At 44.2% G+C, this 17,613-nt stretch overlaps 2 protein-coding genes across 3 annotated transcripts in view; one reads left to right on the forward strand and one right to left on the reverse strand.

Moving 5' to 3' along the window:
* Window positions 1–6,430, forward strand: part of kcnd3 (potassium voltage-gated channel, Shal-related subfamily, member 3) — a 319,705-nt gene extending 313,275 nt beyond the window's left edge. For both annotated transcript variants that reach the window (XM_071348980.1, XM_071348979.1), the window contains one exon: window positions 1,006–6,430. In XM_071348980.1, coding sequence (XP_071205081.1) covers window positions 1,006–1,183 — 178 coding nt within the window. In that variant the 3' untranslated portion in view covers window positions 1,184–6,430. The remainder of the gene's footprint in view (window positions 1–1,005) is intronic.
* Window positions 6,431–9,143: 2,713 nt separating this feature from the next.
* ddx20 (DEAD (Asp-Glu-Ala-Asp) box polypeptide 20) lies at window positions 9,144–16,049 on the reverse strand. Its single transcript, XM_071348981.1, has 11 exons — window positions 15,779–16,049; window positions 13,834–13,928; window positions 13,493–13,661; window positions 13,251–13,365; window positions 12,487–12,629; window positions 12,196–12,334; window positions 11,983–12,041; window positions 11,731–11,813; window positions 11,462–11,567; window positions 10,966–11,067; window positions 9,144–10,824 (listed from the first exon to the last, which is right to left on the reverse strand). Exons 1-11 carry the CDS (start codon window positions 15,972–15,974, stop codon window positions 9,524–9,526), a joined length of 2,508 nt encoding a protein of 835 aa, XP_071205082.1. The 5' UTR covers window positions 15,975–16,049; the 3' UTR covers window positions 9,144–9,523.
* Between the last annotated feature and the right edge of the window lie 1,564 nt (window positions 16,050–17,613).

The following is a 17,613-nucleotide window of genomic DNA, read 5'->3' on the forward strand; positions in this document are numbered from 1 at the left end:
TAATTACTTGGCCACTATTGGCCTATTTATTGCCTTACCTCCTTACTTCATTTGCACAACTGTATACAGATTTTTCTATTGTGTTATTGACTGTACGTTTGTTTATTCCATGTGTAACTCTGCTGTTTTTGTCGCGCTGCTTTGCTTTATCTTGGCCAGGTCGCAGTTGTGAATGAGAACTTGTTCTCAACTGGCCTACCTGGTTAAATAAAGGTGAAATAAAAATCCTGACTCTGCCATCAGCATGACGTAACAGAAACTGGGATTCGTCAGATCAGGCGACATTTTTCCACTCCTCAATTGTCCAGTGTTGGTGATTGCGTTCCCACTGGATGGAGACATGTTGACTGGGTGGGGTTGGGGGAATGGAATGGGGTTGTGGGAATGGAATGGGAGGTTGTGGGAATGGAATGGGAGGTTGGGGGAATGGAATGGGAGGTTGTGGGAATGGAATGGGAGGTTGGGGGAATGGAATGGGAGGTTGTGGGAATGGAATGGGAGGTTGTGGGAATGGAATGGAAGGTTGGGGGAATGGAATGGGAGGTTGGGGGAATGGAATGGGAGGTTGGGGGAATGGAATGGGAGGTTGGGGGAATGGAATGGGAGGTTGTGGGAATGGAATGGTAGGTTGGGGGAATGGGATGGGAGGTTGTGGGAATGGAATGGGAGGTTGTGGGAATGGGATGGGAGGTTGGGGGAATGGGATGGGAGGTTGTGGGAATGGAATGGGAGGTTGGGGGAATGGGATGGGAGGTTGGGGGTGGAGGCCCACTTATTTATTTTTTTTCTATTCCTGTTTATACTGAATGTATTATTTATTATTAAACTGTGTATTTCTTCGTTTGAGTGGCAGCCTACAGTGGCAGCCTGCAGCCTACAGGAACAGGTTTTATAAATGGATAATGTACCTGTAACCTCCACTCAACAAAAAATAACAAAACAAATAAACATTTGGTCTCATTAAAATTATGTTTCTCATCCCCTCCTCTCTCTCTCTCTATCCAGTCGCTCCAGTCTGAACATGCGTGTGGACGAACCCGCGCGCCTCAACTGCCAGAGCGGCACGATCACCACTGCGATCATCAGCATTCCGACGCCCCCAGCGACCACTCCTGAGAGCGACGCCCACCCTCCACCCTCAGGCCCCGCCCTTCAGAACGTTGTGAAGGTGTCTGCGCTGTGAGTGTAGAAGCGCAGCAGGACGCGCGGACAGACAGACAGATAGGATGGATAGACAGACTTATGCAGATAGACAGAAGGACAGTGCGAAGGATACGACAGACGAGCAGGCGAATGCTCTGAAGGCCGAGTCCCAGACTGAAGACATGGAGAAGGACTGCCCTCTAGTGGAGATCTACTGTAATGACATGGACTTCCTGTAGAAATGGAGGATGGATTTTAGATACAGTCTACTGTAGGTGTCTGGGCGCTTCTGTATGTTTGAGTGGGCGTTTTTTGTGTGTTTGAGGGGTATACGTGTGTGTGAGAGAGAATGTGTGTTGGAGAAAATAAAAAAGGTTTGAGTGTATGAATGAGTGTATGAAAGAGAAAGAGAAGCACTTGATGGGTGGCTGGAGAGATGTAGAGCAGTAACGTCATATGTCACTGTGCACGCAGCACCTTTTTATGGTTAGTGCTATCCGGGATCATTGGGACATCCCTACACTATACCTTAACCCTTACCTAACCTTAACCCTTACCTTAACAATAACCTTTACCTAACCTTAACAATAACACTTACTTAACCCTAACCTTAACAATAACCCTTACCTCACCCTAACCTTATCCATTTTAAATTTCAACTTCAATGGGGGTATGGATGTCCCAATGATCCCGGATAGCAAGGGCGACCTTTTTATGGTTTGGAACCTGAGTTTGACATTTGACCTGTCTGGTCTTTACATCGTTACAGCAGGAAACAGTGACCATATCAAAGAAAAGAACGCAGACATATTGAAATCATTAACGTTTTCCTCTGGTTTGTTTAGTTATTTATGGTTTGATTCAGTTTGATCCACTTATTCGTCGTCATAGATACATGTCACTCACCATCCCAAATCTTTTTTTTTCTTCTTTTTCTTCTCCCCAGGTATAATTTAATTTCACAGTGAAAATTCTTAACAGATCAAACTATGGTAGGTGTCTGTGTCAGAGATACTAGTGGGTTTCTTATATTTGTGAACGTGTAGGTGTGTATGCCTGTATGAGTGTGTGTGAGTTTCAGGAGCTGTCTGTAGTTTAGCTCTTTCTGTAAGTGTCCGTGGCTCTGTATACGTGTGACTAGCTGCCACTCATGGAAAGCTGCTGTACATATTTCTGTCTAAAATTCTCAGCTGGAAGCCTTTTACACAATATGTGCCTGTTTCGTTTGAGTAAATTCTTGATTTTATTTATCTTTTTTTGTAGGTCGGTTTCCCTCCCTTTGCTTTCCTCTGGGCTCTAGTTGTAGACATTCAACAGACCTTTTATGTAAACTTGCTTCATTATCCAACACCAAGACCAAAAAGGTTGTATTTAAACTTAAACCACGTCTAACTAAAAGCACAAGGTGTTTGCTGAGAATTTCTGACAGAGATCTGTCCAGAGCCTGGGTTATATTGTGAATATTGTTAATAGAATATTTTGTAATATTTTCCCATTGTTTGGCAGAGCCAGTGAAGCTGTCCTCTCTCACTCTCTTTCTCTCTCGTTGTCGTCCTGTGTATCTCTTTCTCTCTCGTTGTCGTCCTGTTGTATTCTTCCCTCCGTTCTGTGTGAAGAACAATATGCTTTTGGTAGTTGTTTTTAGTCGTCAATGTTTTCTCCCCAAACTCAGCTGGCATTTTTCAAAGTTGTTGGGTGTCTGTAATCTTCTATGTGGATAGAAACTTGGTGTTTGTACCTTTTCTGTGGCCTTCCATGTTTTTCCCCTGGGACATTCTAGGTCTTAAATGTTTTATTTTTTTCCTGGAGAACTTGAACCTGGGACATCTGTTGTCATGGTGACCACAGAGACATAGAGGACAGGATGACAACCACCCATGGACCTAAACCAACCTTAACATCTAACACTAGCCATTTATCTTCTGGGTTATAGGGTCTGAAATGTCTCTTTACCAGAGACTAGAGTTGGGCTCAGTTAATTTCAGTATATTCAGACTGAATTCAGACCCCAACCCTTCCAGAGATACAGGCACACAAAGGGGCAATGCAGAGTAGATCCATGGCATCTATCTACGACATGACACAGGACCTGTGAACCAACCAAACCAAAAGGGTTCAACTATGTTGGATCAGGAAGTTAATGGTATTGTTTATTTAGTGGACGACCTGCATTTGTAAGCACAGGTATTGTTATTTTAGAACTTGATGATATATTCCGTGACCATAGCTCCCAGGATCTAGTATAGACCCAGTCGTTATGGGATAGAACGTTGCGATCTTGCCCTCCTGTAGGGAAAACAACCTGTGGTTACCTACAGTGCATTCGGAAAGTATTCAGAACCCTTTACTTTTTTTAAATGTTGTTACAGCCTTATTCTGAAATTGATTAAATAAAAAATGTCCTCATCAATCTACACACAATGCCCCATAATGACATCACAATACCCCATAACGACATCACAATACACCATAACGACAAAGCGAAACCAGGTTTTTCAACATTTTTACAAATGTATTCAAAATAAAAAACAGAAATACCTTATTGGCATAAGTATTCAAGACCCTTTGCTATGAATCTTGAAATTGAGCTCATGTGCATCCGTTTTCCATTGATCATCCTTGAGAAGTCTCTACACCTTGATTAGAGTCCACTTGTGGTAAATTCAATTGATTGGACATGATTTGGAAAGGCACACATCTGTCTATATAAGGTCCCACAGTTGACAGTGCATGTCAGAGCAAAAACCCAAGCCATGAGGTGGAAGGAATTGTCCGTAGAGCTTCGAGACAGGATTGTGTCGAGGCACAGATCTGGGGTAGGGTACCAAAAAATGTCTGCAGCATTGAAGATCCCCAAGAACACAGAGGCCATCATTCATACATATAATACGTTTGGAACCACCAAGACTCTTCCTAGAGCTGGCCACCCGGCAAAACTGAGCTATCGGGGGAGAAGGGCCTTGGTCAGGGAGGTGAACAAGAACCCAATGGTCACTCTGACAGAGTAAATAGTAAATAGTTCTCTGTGGAGATGGGAAAACCTTCCAGAAGGACAACCATCTCTGCAGCACTCCACCAATCAGGCCTTTATGGTATAGTGGCCAGACGGAAGCCACTCCTCAGTAAAAGGCACTTCAGCCTGCTTGGAGTTTGCCAAAAGCACCTAAAGGACTCTCAGACCATGAGAAACAAGATTCTATGGTCTGATGAAACCAAGATTGAAATCTTTGGCCTGAATGCCAAGCGTCACGTCTGGAGGAAACCTGGCACCATTCCTACAATGAAGCATGGTGGTGGCAGCATCGTGCTGTGGGGATGTTTTTCAGCAGCAGGGACTGGGAGACTAGTCAGGATCGAGGGAAAGATAAATGGAGCAAAGTACAGAGAGATCCTTGATGAAAGTGCTCTGGGGCAGGTTGAGGACCTCAGACTGGGGCAAAGATTCACCTTCCAACAGGTTAGCAACGTAAGCACACAGCAAAGACAACGCAGGAGTGGCTTCGGGACAACTCTCTGAATGTCCTTGAGTGGCCCAGCCAAAACCCAGACTTGAACTCAATCGAACATCTCTGGAGAGACCTGAAAATAGCTGTGCAGCAACGCTCCCCATCCAACCTGACAGAGCTTGAGAGGATCTGTAGAAAATAATGGGAGAAACTCCTCAAATACAGGTGTGCTAAGCTTGTAGCGTCATACCAAAGAAGACTCGAGGCTGTAATCTCTGCCAAAGGTGCTTCAACAAAGTACTGAGTAAAGGGTCTGAATACCTATGTAAATGTGGTATTAAAGTTTTTTATATTTTATAAATTTGCAAAAAAAAATCTAAAAACGTGTTTTTGGTTTGTCATTATGGGGTAGTGTGTGTTTTCGGTTTGTCATTATGGGGTAGTGTGTGTAGATTAATGAGTGGGGGGGGACTATTTAATACATTTTAGAATAAGACTGTAATGTAACAAAATGTGGAAAAAGTCAAGGGGTCTGAATACTTTCCGAATGCACTGTAAGTTACTCCATTGGCTCACAACAAAAAACTTGACATTTTTCAGACGCAATTTTCTTGTTGTTTGCTTGTTTCAGTCAATTACAAAACTACATTTACGAGAAGTACAACATGTCTAAAGATTACTTTTCAACATTGCCTGCTCCCTGGCGTTCTCACTACTTAGAAAAACATCATATTGTAGGGCTTCCCTCATGCTCCTTTTCATGACGATGCTAGCAGCCACTTGAGTGAGTGAGTGCTAGCTATCTACCGACCGGAACATTAAACTAGTCAAGACCAACAACACAAACAAACAGACTATACAGCTACAAGCAGTTAGTGGAGTTACAAACGAATGGTACTAAACAAGTTAAATGTCTTACCTGTGATTAAATGTTTTCCATACACATAGATACGTGCAGCCTACTTGAACACCGCGTCCCCAACCTTCCCACACCGAATAGCCTGAAGCCACAGGGCTCTTCTCGCAGGCTCTATTTCCTTATGTGGGAGCATTGCAAACCGTAGGTTGGGATTTTTGACCTGGCTACATGTACATTGAACAATACAGCAGCTTTTCAGCATGTTTTGTTATTTCTGTATGTCAAAAATTCAACAACGAGGTTGCCAATTTTACAATGGGGGTCAATAGGAAATAATGTTTGTTTTCCACAATTTGTGGGCCTGGTCGAGGGGAACTCCGACTAGGACTATTAATGTACGCGTAATACACAGTCAGACGTTCTCTGTCACAGAGCAAACATAGAGAAACAAGCACAGGCAGGCAGGCACTTTTCTGAAGTGAATTACATTTTACTCAGTTTCCAGGCCTGGTTGTAACACTATTTGAATTAGATTGACAGAACAGCGGTCTGTAAAAGTAGGTTCACCGTTATTGGGTTGAAATAGAAAAGTGTTATCACAAGTCCTGCATACCATGACTTAAATCAAATAAAAAGGCTGACTTTGCAGTCTAGCCTACCATGACACTGTAGGGGGGGCAGTGATCAAACACACAATACTCCCCTAAAAAGTGTCAAATCATTGTTATCTTTTCCCTAATGATTAACACTAAGGTCTGTTATTGTGTCAGTCCTCTCTCTTCTTTTTTGTTTTCCTTTCCCTTAGCCAATTTGTCTTTTCTTCGGCTCAGTCTCTCCGTCACTCTTTGCTTTCCCCTGACTCCTGTCGTTGTTGACACTAATGCTGTGCGTATCCTGTCAGTCGTTGGTTATTATTTATGACCTTGTCTTGTGTCCCGACTGTGAAAACGCCTGATAAAAACATCTATATCTGCCGAAACCACCTCTGACTCTGTCTTTTATGTCATCCACTAACAGACATTGGGGGTGGTGGGATGTAGTGTGTGTGTGTGTCTGTATTATAGTTGTAAGCAGCTTTTCTTCCTTCACTAATTGCAATTTCACACATGCTGATGACAGTAAGAACAGACGCTGAACAGTCATACCCCTCATAAAGACATCGTTACGGCACATACTGTACAATCCTATTAGCTATTGTCTATTCAATTCATACATCTATACATGTGATAAAAAGGCTACCAGCCTGGCTAGCATGTTTTAATATTTACCTGAATAAACTCAGGTAAAGACCCCAAAAGTGAGATGTTATTAGTTTATTTACACATGATGATAGAATTCTCAATTGTATGAAATTATATTGTGCTGACAGGGCACTACAATTGAATCCTCTGCAGACCTGCCTTGACTTCTGTCCAGGGATCCCAGTTCTCAGTCCTCCCAGTCCTGGGCCTGGATTGATTCCTCAGCCCCTGCAGAGGAGTGAGGAGAGCAGCTTGCTGAACTCAGAGCGGAACTGTCTGGTGACCATGGTGTAGATGAGGGGGTCCACAGCTGCAGGGACACAGGTCAGGACCATGGCTGAGGTCTCCAGCTCCTTCAAGACCCAGCTCTGCTGGAGAAAGGGGGAGAGGGAGGGGGTGCATGGGCAGAGAGGAGGGGAGGGGAGAGGAGAGAGGAAAACAGGGGAGAGGGAGGGGCAGCGGGAAAGCGGACAGGAGAGAAGAGGGGATGAAAGAGTAGCCTACAAAATTAAACACCGTAAAAGTTGTAAATTAATATGAAGGCTGTAAAGACTAATTTTCTGATAATTTCATGATATAGCCTACTCACTGAGTCTCTGCCCCTCGTCACGATGACATGTATTAGCAGAATCACAACCATGGGTCACCAGAAGAGAGTGAAGGTGATGATGATGTACCCAAAGCGCTTGGCCAGTTTCCGCTCTGTCCTCTTCTGTCCCCTCTCCCTAGCGGTGGGGGTGAGGAGACACACGGCCCTCACTCTCTCCTGAGCTTTCTCCGCTGAAGGGGTGCTGGACTCCTCAGACACTGTGATCACTGTGCACCGTGGGAGTTGCAGAATCCGCGACGCTCCAGCCGCTGCTAAGGATTTGAACGTGTGCCCCGGTGCTATCCGCGGTGCTGAAACAACAGGCCAACTCCAGATGTGCCTCCACACAGAGGGCCTCAGCTGAATCCCGCGGTCTGACACTTTGTTACCGTGTTGCCTGACTACTTTAAATATCCGCACGTAGTGAATAACTATTAAAGTTAGGCTGCAGCCCCACACTGGAACCAAAATATATGGGCCAAACCGGTCCGTGTGTTTGTCTACGTGACGACGGCACATGGCTAGAAGTAACCCGAAAGCCCAGATGGCGAGGATCCAAACCTGAATCCTGGCCTTCGTCTTCTTGTTGTGAAACGGGAAAGCGATGGCCTGGAATCGTTCTATGCTGATGCTGACCAGGGTGAGCAGCTGAACGCAACTGCAGAGGGCATAGGTGAACTGCTGCTCTCGCCTCCCCCAGTAGCACAGAAAGCAAGAGCGGGGTGTCCAGAGAGCATTTCAATAGGTCGTTGGCGGCCAGGTTTACCAGGAGCGCGTTGTTGGTAGTCTGCACAGTCCTAGTCCTGTACATCACCCAGCACACCAACAGGTTCCCCGGCAGTCCCAGGAGAAAAGTCAGGCTCAACACCAGATAGTTGAACACGAGGAACACCGTGTCACTCGTGCCTCACAGCCCTAGTTTGGTTCCGTTCAAAGCGCTGTCCATCACTGTACAGTACAGCTGAAATGTCATATACTGTAAATTTTGTTTAGCCTTTTCTCTCCATCTCTGTTTTCACACAGGCATATATGCGTCACTTGTAGCCAACATACAAACGTCAAGCTGTTCTTTTGTCTTCATTTAAAGAAGCACACGTCCATGCCCAACGATGGAAGTCTATGCACCGCGAGCATTAACATAGAAATTGGTAGGTTTTTTTCATCCTTTTACCTATCTGCTTGGATGTGACCTAAAATAAGCCATCAACAACCCAGGTGATATTTCAACTGCTTCCATTGATGGTCAACAGTTCATCATTTAGTTTACTCAAATCTTTGCAGTTAAAACTAAACGTAAAATGTTTCCCAAACCTGCAGACATAGCCATGCGCCTAGCCTTTTCTCCTCTCACCAGGCAGCACAGAGCAAACGGAATAGTTTTGATAGCAGCATCCTTGACCTAGCTAGCCTATGACACACCGCATGTCAATGGAGTGAATTGGTCAACATTTAAAGTGTGTTCTGTGATTGAGTGGCATATTGAGGGAGAGACTGTTCCAAGCCTGATTTGATGAGCAGGGCTTTGCTGGCTGATTGGAGTATTCAGGTTTGGTCAGTGTGACCTTGCTGTTCTAGCCTGTGTTGTTCTGAGGCTGACGACTGAGCATTTTCCAAGAATACCATCATGGTATGATGGTATGATGTGATTGGTCTTTTGACCAATCACATCAGATCTTTTCATGCCAGATCTTTTTCAGAGCTGATTGGACTAAATCTTTTTTTTCTATAATCAGAATTGGTCTGCCTGTGTAAACGCAGCCCATGTTCTTCTCTGTGTTTCTGGAATAAGATGGAGCAAAAAAATATATACTATATTATTATAGGGAATGACAAGGGGCATCAAATAAGGTCTGAAAGGAGGCATATTGAACAAAGGTATCTTTATTACAAAAGTGAGTACACATGTACGAAGTAGGCATAATAATAATGCATGTAGTAAAGTAATTCATTTACCATGCAATAATATTAGCGTAAGTCCACTATTTTACATTCAAAATTAAAGACCAAAACATGTACAGCAAAATAACATTGTTATGTGGAAATCAGTGATTTCCTTAAAATAACTGAAGAAATGATTCATGTTTGTTCACCGTTTGCTGCTCCTACAAAGAGATCTTTAAAGTTTTAACCATCTTTAACTTTGTGTTTGTTTCACTGATAACAGCAGACATTGAGTGGAAAGAAAAACTTCTGCCAAAGACATGAGCTAAACTCAGTTTCTCTGGTCTACGTGTGAAGCCCTGTGTTAGTGTTTTAACAGTTCCTCCATGTACACAGAGTTCATACGGTAGGCAGCCATCCAGCTGGACGCCATACTGTGGTAGCCATGGTAACCTTGGTGGTGAGAAGGGGGCATGGAGGCGTAGTAATCCTCCCAAGCTCTGTAGTAGGCCCTCCAGTAGCCCTCATAATCCTCACCATCCTCCTCCACTACCTCACTCACTCTGTCCCTCTTGCTCTCACTCCCTCGATTCTCAGGCACCTTCCTCTCCTCTAAAATATCTCTCTTCTCCCCTTTGACTTTCTTAGCCGTCTCCCTACTCCACTGCTGTGTTGTAGCCTCTCTGCCCTTTGCCTTCCACAACAAAGGTTCACCCTCCCCGGGGTTTGTACTCACAGCTCTCCCCTCTGGTCTGGGGGATATGTGGTGGCTAGGATGGGGTACAGACGGTGAGTTGGGTTGGCTTCTAGGTGGCGCAAACTTTGGTTTCCTGGCCCCATCCATGTCTGTGAATTGCTGTGCAGATTGAGCTTGAATCGGAATGATTGGTTTGTGTTCAGCTCCTCTGGTCTGATCTGTGGAGCTCTGCGTTGACTCGTCAGCTTGCCGGTCTTCCTCCATGTCCGAGTCAGAGCTGGACCCATCAGAAGTCGACTCCAAAGGTGACGGGTCAGAGTTCGTCTTTAGAGGCAGCTGTGTGGGTGTTGGTGGACGCTCTCCGTTCCGTGTCATGTGTGTGCGTGTGAGTGGCACATCGTCATTCTGGAGTGTGTGAGACTCCTCGTAGCTGTGCTGACCGTTAAATCCCTCGCCGTCGTCTCCGTGACCTCTGAACTGTCGGATGACCTCCACCGTCCTTCCCAGCCCATCCCTGATGAAGCTCTGGAAGTCCAGCTCTGCCTCCTGGAAGGTCATGATCCCTGACCTTTGACTCTTGAAGGCGCTGAGCGGAGGGATCTTTGGCAGGGCATCCTGTTGCTCTTTACGAGAGAGAGCTAGGGAGGCCCCAGGGACTACTGAAGCCTTGGGAGGGGGTAGGAGGACATCCAGGGCAGGGGATGCATTTTTGGGCTTCGGCCCAGCCTTAGCCCCAGGCCTGGCTGTGTGCTGGCTCTTACATGGTCGGCTGGGTTCAGTGCTCTCTGGGTGGACAGGGCTGGGGTCCTGATCCTCGTCCCTGATGGGTTTAGGAGCTGGGGCTTCGGTCTTAGCCCGTCTCCTTCTCTCCGTCTTGGGGAACACCTGGGAATTAGTCCCTGGTGTCAGGGCCTCCACAGTGATATCCCAGTCACAGGGCTCCTGCATCAGCCCTGGCTCTATGGGGTCTGGAGGAGTGATGATGGGGTTAGGAATCACAACAACACAGCAACACCACACACATGCTCCATTTGTAAAAAGATGAGGGAAAAAATCCACAATCTGATCTATGACTGAAAGCAAAGGTCATAAGGACATTCAGATCTTACCTGGTAGAGCGCAAAGAATCAGGTTGCACTTCTGAGCGATGGCCATCATCTTGTTCTCCTCCTCGCCATGGCAACAGTAGGTCACCGCCAGCCCATGTGTACCTGGGAAAAGAGAGAAAACACTCCTTATGAGGACCCATTCACAACAGCTAGCAGGTGTGTGTGCGTGTGTGTGTGTGTGTGTGTGTGTGTGTGTGTGTATGTGTATAAAAGAGGGGTAAAACAAAGTAGAGTTCTGACAACAGAAGGACGCCACTCCTGCCAGCCTGAGGTTGTCATGACGACCCAGAGAGTTTGTAGTCGCCTAGAAGGTTCTGTCTATCACCTCCACACACACACGGCTGAGTGATTAGCCAACCTGTTGACCTTGGGACCAATCTATAGACCGAGTGCTACAGCTAGTCTCTACTAGCAGCGTAATACAGACATTAGGACCAGACTGATGTCCTAGCCCTGTGATGGCGGTATAATGGCTGTGTTGACAGGCAGAACTCACCAAAGCGTCCGGCTCGTCCTATACGGTGCATGTAGGTCTCCCAGTCCTGAGGAACATCCAGGTTGATCACCAGATTCACCTTCTCAGCATCTATACCCCTGGAGGTCTGGGAGAGAAGATGGAAAGGGGGGAGGCTGCTTTTAGCGAGTGGTACAGAAATGTTCTGTTCTTAAGGACATTTGTGAGGATAGGAGAGCCCTTTGTGAGGTTATTGTGGAGATGAGGTAGGTATGAGGTCATGTATGAGGTCATGTAGCTGAAACACTCACCAGGTCAGTAGAGATGAGTACTCTACACTGGTACTGCTTCAGTTTAGACATGGCCTCCATTCGCTGGTCCTGACTCAGACTACCTACACACACATTAAACCACATTACAGCGTTGTACACCACATCACAGCATATTACACCACATCTGATTCAGTTTAATTATGGCAGTAGACTAGTAGTAGTAACAGTAGAACCTAGTAAGAGTAATGTACTCCAGTATAGTGCTCCTTGCTGGCTCTGGCCCACTCTCACCTGAGATACAGACAGCAGGAAGGCCCTTCGAGGACAGGATGTCTGCTAAATGCTGAGCCCTGCAGGGATGAAAACCATAAGAAATTATTGAACAAAAATAAAAAATGAAACAAACTACTAATAGGGAGACGACACTGCAAAACAAATGACTGTGTAGACAGTTATTCAGATAGCTAGTTGATGTTACAGTAACCCTACAGCTGAGGGTCCTACCTGGTGTGCAGGTTGGAGAACACCAGAGCTTGATTGAAGGGAACTTTACTGAACAGCTCCAGCAGGAGCAGAACCTTCTCCTCAAACACCTTATGGGGCATGGCATGGGAGCGCACCAGCCTGTAGTACTGCTTCAAACCTGAGGGGGGCAGAATACACATCTCAGTGAAATAAAACACACAGCACAATCTTCTTTCTAATCATGACCCAAAATCATGGAATATCTCTGTGTCTGTCTGGGATGTGATGCCTGCTGTACCTGGATGTTACTGGTTGAGCTGTGATACTGACCTATGAGTCCGGGGTCGGAGGGGTTAAGTCTGACGAAGGTGGGCTCTCTCATGTAGTGGGCCAGGTGCTGGGCAAGGGATTCTGGGTAGGTGGCAGACAGGGCCAACATCTGTTTGTTGACCGGTAGAGAGGAGAATATCCAACTAGAGATAGAATTAGGAATAAGAATATTATAATGGACATTAACCTTCTTATGATTGTATAAAACGTCAGCCATTTTGGTAAGGGTGGGTGGCCAATAGCGCAGTCTCCAAACAAACATTTTAAAGGCCCGCCTTTTGGCCACAGACACTAAATGTTGCTGTTTTAAAGCTAACAATTTGTTTAAAATAATATATATATATATATATATATATAGCTCCATTAACTTTTCTACATACTTTATATCTGTCTTTAGTCATTTAAGTTTACACTGAAAACATTTTAGCATCCAGAAAATTATATTATATATATAAAAAAGCCACTGCTAAATGAATATGGGAAAGACTGATGACAATATTTTAGGTTGACAATTCTATTACATAATTTCTGATATTACATGCCTTACTTTTTATCCTGCATGAGTAAAAGCAGGAAATACATCACCTATGTCATTAATTCCAATTAGACTGGTTTTGATGTCTCCCTGACCACAATCGCTGCCATTTTCAGTCCATTTTGGCACTTTAAGGGTTTAGCCGCTCTAGTAATTTAATAGGATCTCTATGGAGACAGACAGACAACAGACAGACGTCAGTCACTGATCGAAGACCAGTGTGTCTCACTTGATCTGGTCCTGGAAGCTGCCTTCCTCCAGTAGTTTGTCAGCCTCGTCCAGCACAAACAGACGGATGCTGGCGGTAACCAAAAGACCCAGCTCAATCAGCTGCTTGATACGTCCTGGCCAGGGAAGAACACATTGATATACAATTAGACTTATGCCACTGTTTGATACACATGATACTGTTGCCATGGTTATTTACCTATAAGACAAAGGAACTGTATAGGTTTGCCTACAGTCACTGACCTGGTGATCCCACAGCGATGTGGCACTTCTTGAGACTGATCTTGTCCTGGCTGACGGGTGTCCCCCCAATGAAGACATGACACTGCAGGCCCTCCATGGCACTGCCTATAGCCATCACCACAGAGTGGATCTGCACTGCTATCTCACGGGTTGGGGCTAGCACCAGCACCTGTCACAGGAAGGGAAATCTTGGTCAATACACAATGTCCATCCTATGTCAAAGATTTGCCTGTAATCTGTCCAAATATAGAGTCAAGCAAAAATATGTTATAGATGACATTCAACCTTGACATGTGAAATGAATGCATGTCTGTTATGATAAATTGAGTGAGTTGAGTCACCTGTGTCGTAGTGTTCTCCATTACCAGAGAGTCCAGGGCGATGGCAGAGAACACACAGGTCTTCCCTGTGCCAGACTTGGCCTGCACTATCAGATCTGAAATACAGCACACAGACATGAGGCATGTAGGTTGCCAGCTTCCTGTCCTAAATAGCTATCTGTAAATATTCTGTAAACGATGTAAACACTTGCACGCATGCATCAGGTGACAACACCTGAGAGCCATGCACGTGAGCCTGACATCACCTAATAGCCTTTAGGGCTAAATCAATACCGCCCGACAAGACAACATCATCAGTCCGTTTTCGCGTTTCAATATCGTAGGCAGCCTTTGAAGAGGAAGTGAGACACCACACTTGCTGTTTTTTTCTGGTTCAATTTAACAGAGGTGTGGACTCGAGTCACAAACGTGATGACTTGCAACTCGACTTTGACACCAATAACTCGTGACTTGACTTGGACTTGAGCCGTATGACTCGACCTGACTTGATACCCTCCCCAAGCCCAAATATTAAAAATTATGCTATTAAAAAAAGTGTGCAGTGCATCAACTCTTCATTTAACGGATTACAGTTTGAGAAAAAGTTGTGCGTGGCAGTGCAGAGGAACGTCGGCGGGTGAATTCAGATGGAGCCCTTGGAAAGATGATACACAAAATGATTATTTTCGGATATAAAGACGACGCTGTATCAACAAAAAACAGATTGCAACTTGCAAAACATGCGGGAAGAGAATTACAGACAGAGGCGCAAACAATTTCCAACTTTGTTCGACATTTGATGCTGCACAAAGAACGGTATGTCATGGTTAATATAGCCGACAGCTATATATTTTATTACTTTACTGGTGTATCATGTAGGCTAACGTAGCGTTAAATCAATGAGCCTCCACACAGTCAGTCAGTGCGGGAACATGATCATTGCACCCAAGATTGAGCTACAACTGGCTAGGCAGTTGTTAGCCCAAATCCTGCCTGATGTTACTGCTGTTCCTAAAACCATTGACATACGTTAGCCTACTGTAACCACACAGTGTGTGTGTGTGTGTGTGTGTTAAGGTTGGGCGATTGTGTACAAGCCTACATTGTCCAATTGCACCCCATAGCGATCCTCGATAGTCGATCACTATGGGGGGGGGGGGGGGGGGGGTCTTTCTCATGGCTACCCATGTATTTCCATGGAAATATAATGTTTATTTGGAAAGTAATAAATATATAGATATTCTTAAAAGCATTCATGATTTGAGTAAATGTAATATATTAACTATTACACTTGTTAAAATTATGAAATGGTATTACATTTGGTGAACAGCACATTATGACTTGTTTAGGACTCGAAACTCAAAGTTTAGGACTTGAGACTTGACTCGGACTTGCCTGTCTTGAATTGGGACTTGAGTGCTAAGACTTGAGACTTACTTGTAAAACAATGACTTGGTCCCACCTCTGCAATTTAAGTCAATGAACTAAGTAGACCAGACCCAGCTGCTATTGCATTGGTGTCTATGGGAGACAATGATAAAAGGCCTGAGTGAACCATCTTCATTTATCCACCATCTTTGGTTATTAAATGTAACAAAACATTATTTATAAAAAACTATCTATTAATATTTTTGGGTGAACACTATAATTTGTTTACAAGCATGATAACTGTACTTTTAATTTATGGTTGACGCAGCTTGTTGGCAAATCGGCGTGTCTCAACGAGTTCAAAGCACGTGAATGCATCCAACTGGTATTTACGACTTCCCAACTGGTAATTTCCACCATCCCACTTGGTTATCAACGCAGCATAAATTCAAATGAGAGTCTAAACAGACTAGAAAAACAGACTAGAAACAGACTAGAATAAAGGAAGTTAGGTGGTTATGACATAAAATTGCTGGCTACTGGCTAGCTAGCTAAGACGTAACGTTAACTACTATAGACGCTGACGACCAGATCATACCGAGTCCGCATCGCCCCAACGGAATGGCTTTGAGTTGGATTGGAGACGGTTTCTTGAATCCAGAAGCCGCCAGTCCATCGAGCACGGGCTGCGACAACAACAGGGCGTTGAAGTCGATACCGCCCGATAAGACAACATCATCAGTCCGTTTTCGCGTTTCAATATCGTGGGCAGCCTTCTTCATTGAGGAAGCCATGTTTCAAACAAACCCGGTAGTATCGCGAGATGTTACTGTTTCTCGTTATTAGACGTTTTATTTTTTGTGTCCCTGTTCTCAACCTTTTGTCGCCATCTACTGCACGGTCAAAGATGGTGGATAAATTAAGAACGCGTAAGGGGGTGGCTCTCCTATAGACACAAGTGCGATAGCAGCAGGGTCTATGTGGTTTACTGACTATTGTTTTGGTCAATAAAGTGTGTCCATTGTTTTATTTTTGTAATGTCTGTTCTTAGTCAGAGTCCTATGAGTCAGAGGGAAAATCTCAATTGCATACTCCTCGAGTCCTCTCTCCTCGTCTCCAAGCAAGAGGCCCGCCTCTCTGACCTTCTCCTCCAATGGGTTTTGAGAAGGAGACGAGGAGAGAGGACGTGAGGAGTATGTAATTTAGATCTTCCCAGGGCATCGTCTCTTAACATTTATTTAGCTGATGTCATCCATAAAATCTGCATATTTGAATGATAATACCACATAGCTTTTCTTATTATCCGATAACACACACAGACAGACACATACATGGTGAGAGAGAGGGATAAGTATATTTTAGGCTATCAGAAGGCTACTTATATTTTAGGCTACCAGGTATCTCACCACAAGCAATTATGTCAAACTATGAGTGTTCAAGGAAGCCATCACGTAATGGTTTTCTCATACTTCTCCTCTGAACATGTGAATAGGGAGGCCTGTCATTGGTCAGCTGCCGACGAGTAAACTGTCCCTGCGAGAGGCGACGACCCGTCAGGTGAGAGGAGATGTGAGAGGAGAGAGCAGATGGCGCGCCGGAGGGGACACTCCGAGAGGAGTGACAGATCTGACAATGCATTGAGGTGAGGGGTTGAAAGCTTTGGACTGAGGAGAGTTATACACTTCAAGGCAGGCCAGATCATGAAATTAAATGCAAAACATTTTGATTTCAGAAACACATTTTAATAGACAGGGGTAAGCCCCTTGATGTGATGAGTGAATTACAATATTTTGATAACTGAATTATTAGAAAATACAACTTGAATCCCCTTGTAGATTTATTGGATGTAAAGAGACAATGAGGCAAAAAGGGGCATGTAAAATGATCCATGACCACCAACATGGGAAGTTCATAGGAACATGTCAAAGTAGGTGTCAAATGAAAGCTAAGAGTCTATATTTTTAAGAAATGAAGGCATAGATACATTTTCAATATGTTCTATCTTAAATATTAGAAATTAGAAAGTGCTTTCATTTCTGGACAGATGGAAAAGGGGTCTTTGAAAACATCTACCAGGAAAAGTCTTAAAAGGTTTTAGAAATACATCAAAACACAACAATGTTGGAGTAAAGACCCCTGACAACTAATAAACACTTATATTTACTATTTGCCTTCTGTAAGTTTGAGACATTGCCCTTAGCCTGAAAATTCTGTTACCAAAATCCTGCAAATCTTTAAGATATTTTCACATTTCTCATGAGGAGGGAGGATAATGAAAGTTCAGAGAAGTAACCATTAGTTATATTGTGTTTTTACTGATATCTATTTGGTTTATGAATTTTTATTTAACAAAATTGGTCAAATCATTTCCAAATTGATAAAATCATTTCCGACAAACCAGTAACAGAATTACTGCAATTCAATTGGCTAAAA

The sequence above is a fragment of the Salvelinus alpinus genome, chromosome 17 (genome assembly GCF_045679555.1).
Source record: "Salvelinus alpinus chromosome 17, SLU_Salpinus.1, whole genome shotgun sequence".
Taxonomy (NCBI): domain Eukaryota; kingdom Metazoa; phylum Chordata; class Actinopteri; order Salmoniformes; family Salmonidae; genus Salvelinus; species Salvelinus alpinus.

What these genes read in the sequence shown, in the direction of transcription:
- ddx20 (XM_071348981.1), bottom strand. Translation starts at nt 15,974, where the DNA reads ATGGCTTCCTCAATGAAGAAGGCTGCCCACGATATTGAAACGCGAAAA. An exon ending in CATCGCTGTGGGATCACCAG is followed by an intron (nt 13,366 to 13,492) that starts GTCAGTGACTGT and finishes TTCCCTGGCCAG; the next exon opens with GACGTATCAAGCAGCTGATT. An exon ending in AGGACGAGCCGGACGCTTTG is followed by an intron (nt 11,068 to 11,461) that starts GTGAGTTCTGCC and finishes CTCTTTTCCCAG; the next exon opens with GTACACATGGGCTGGCGGTG.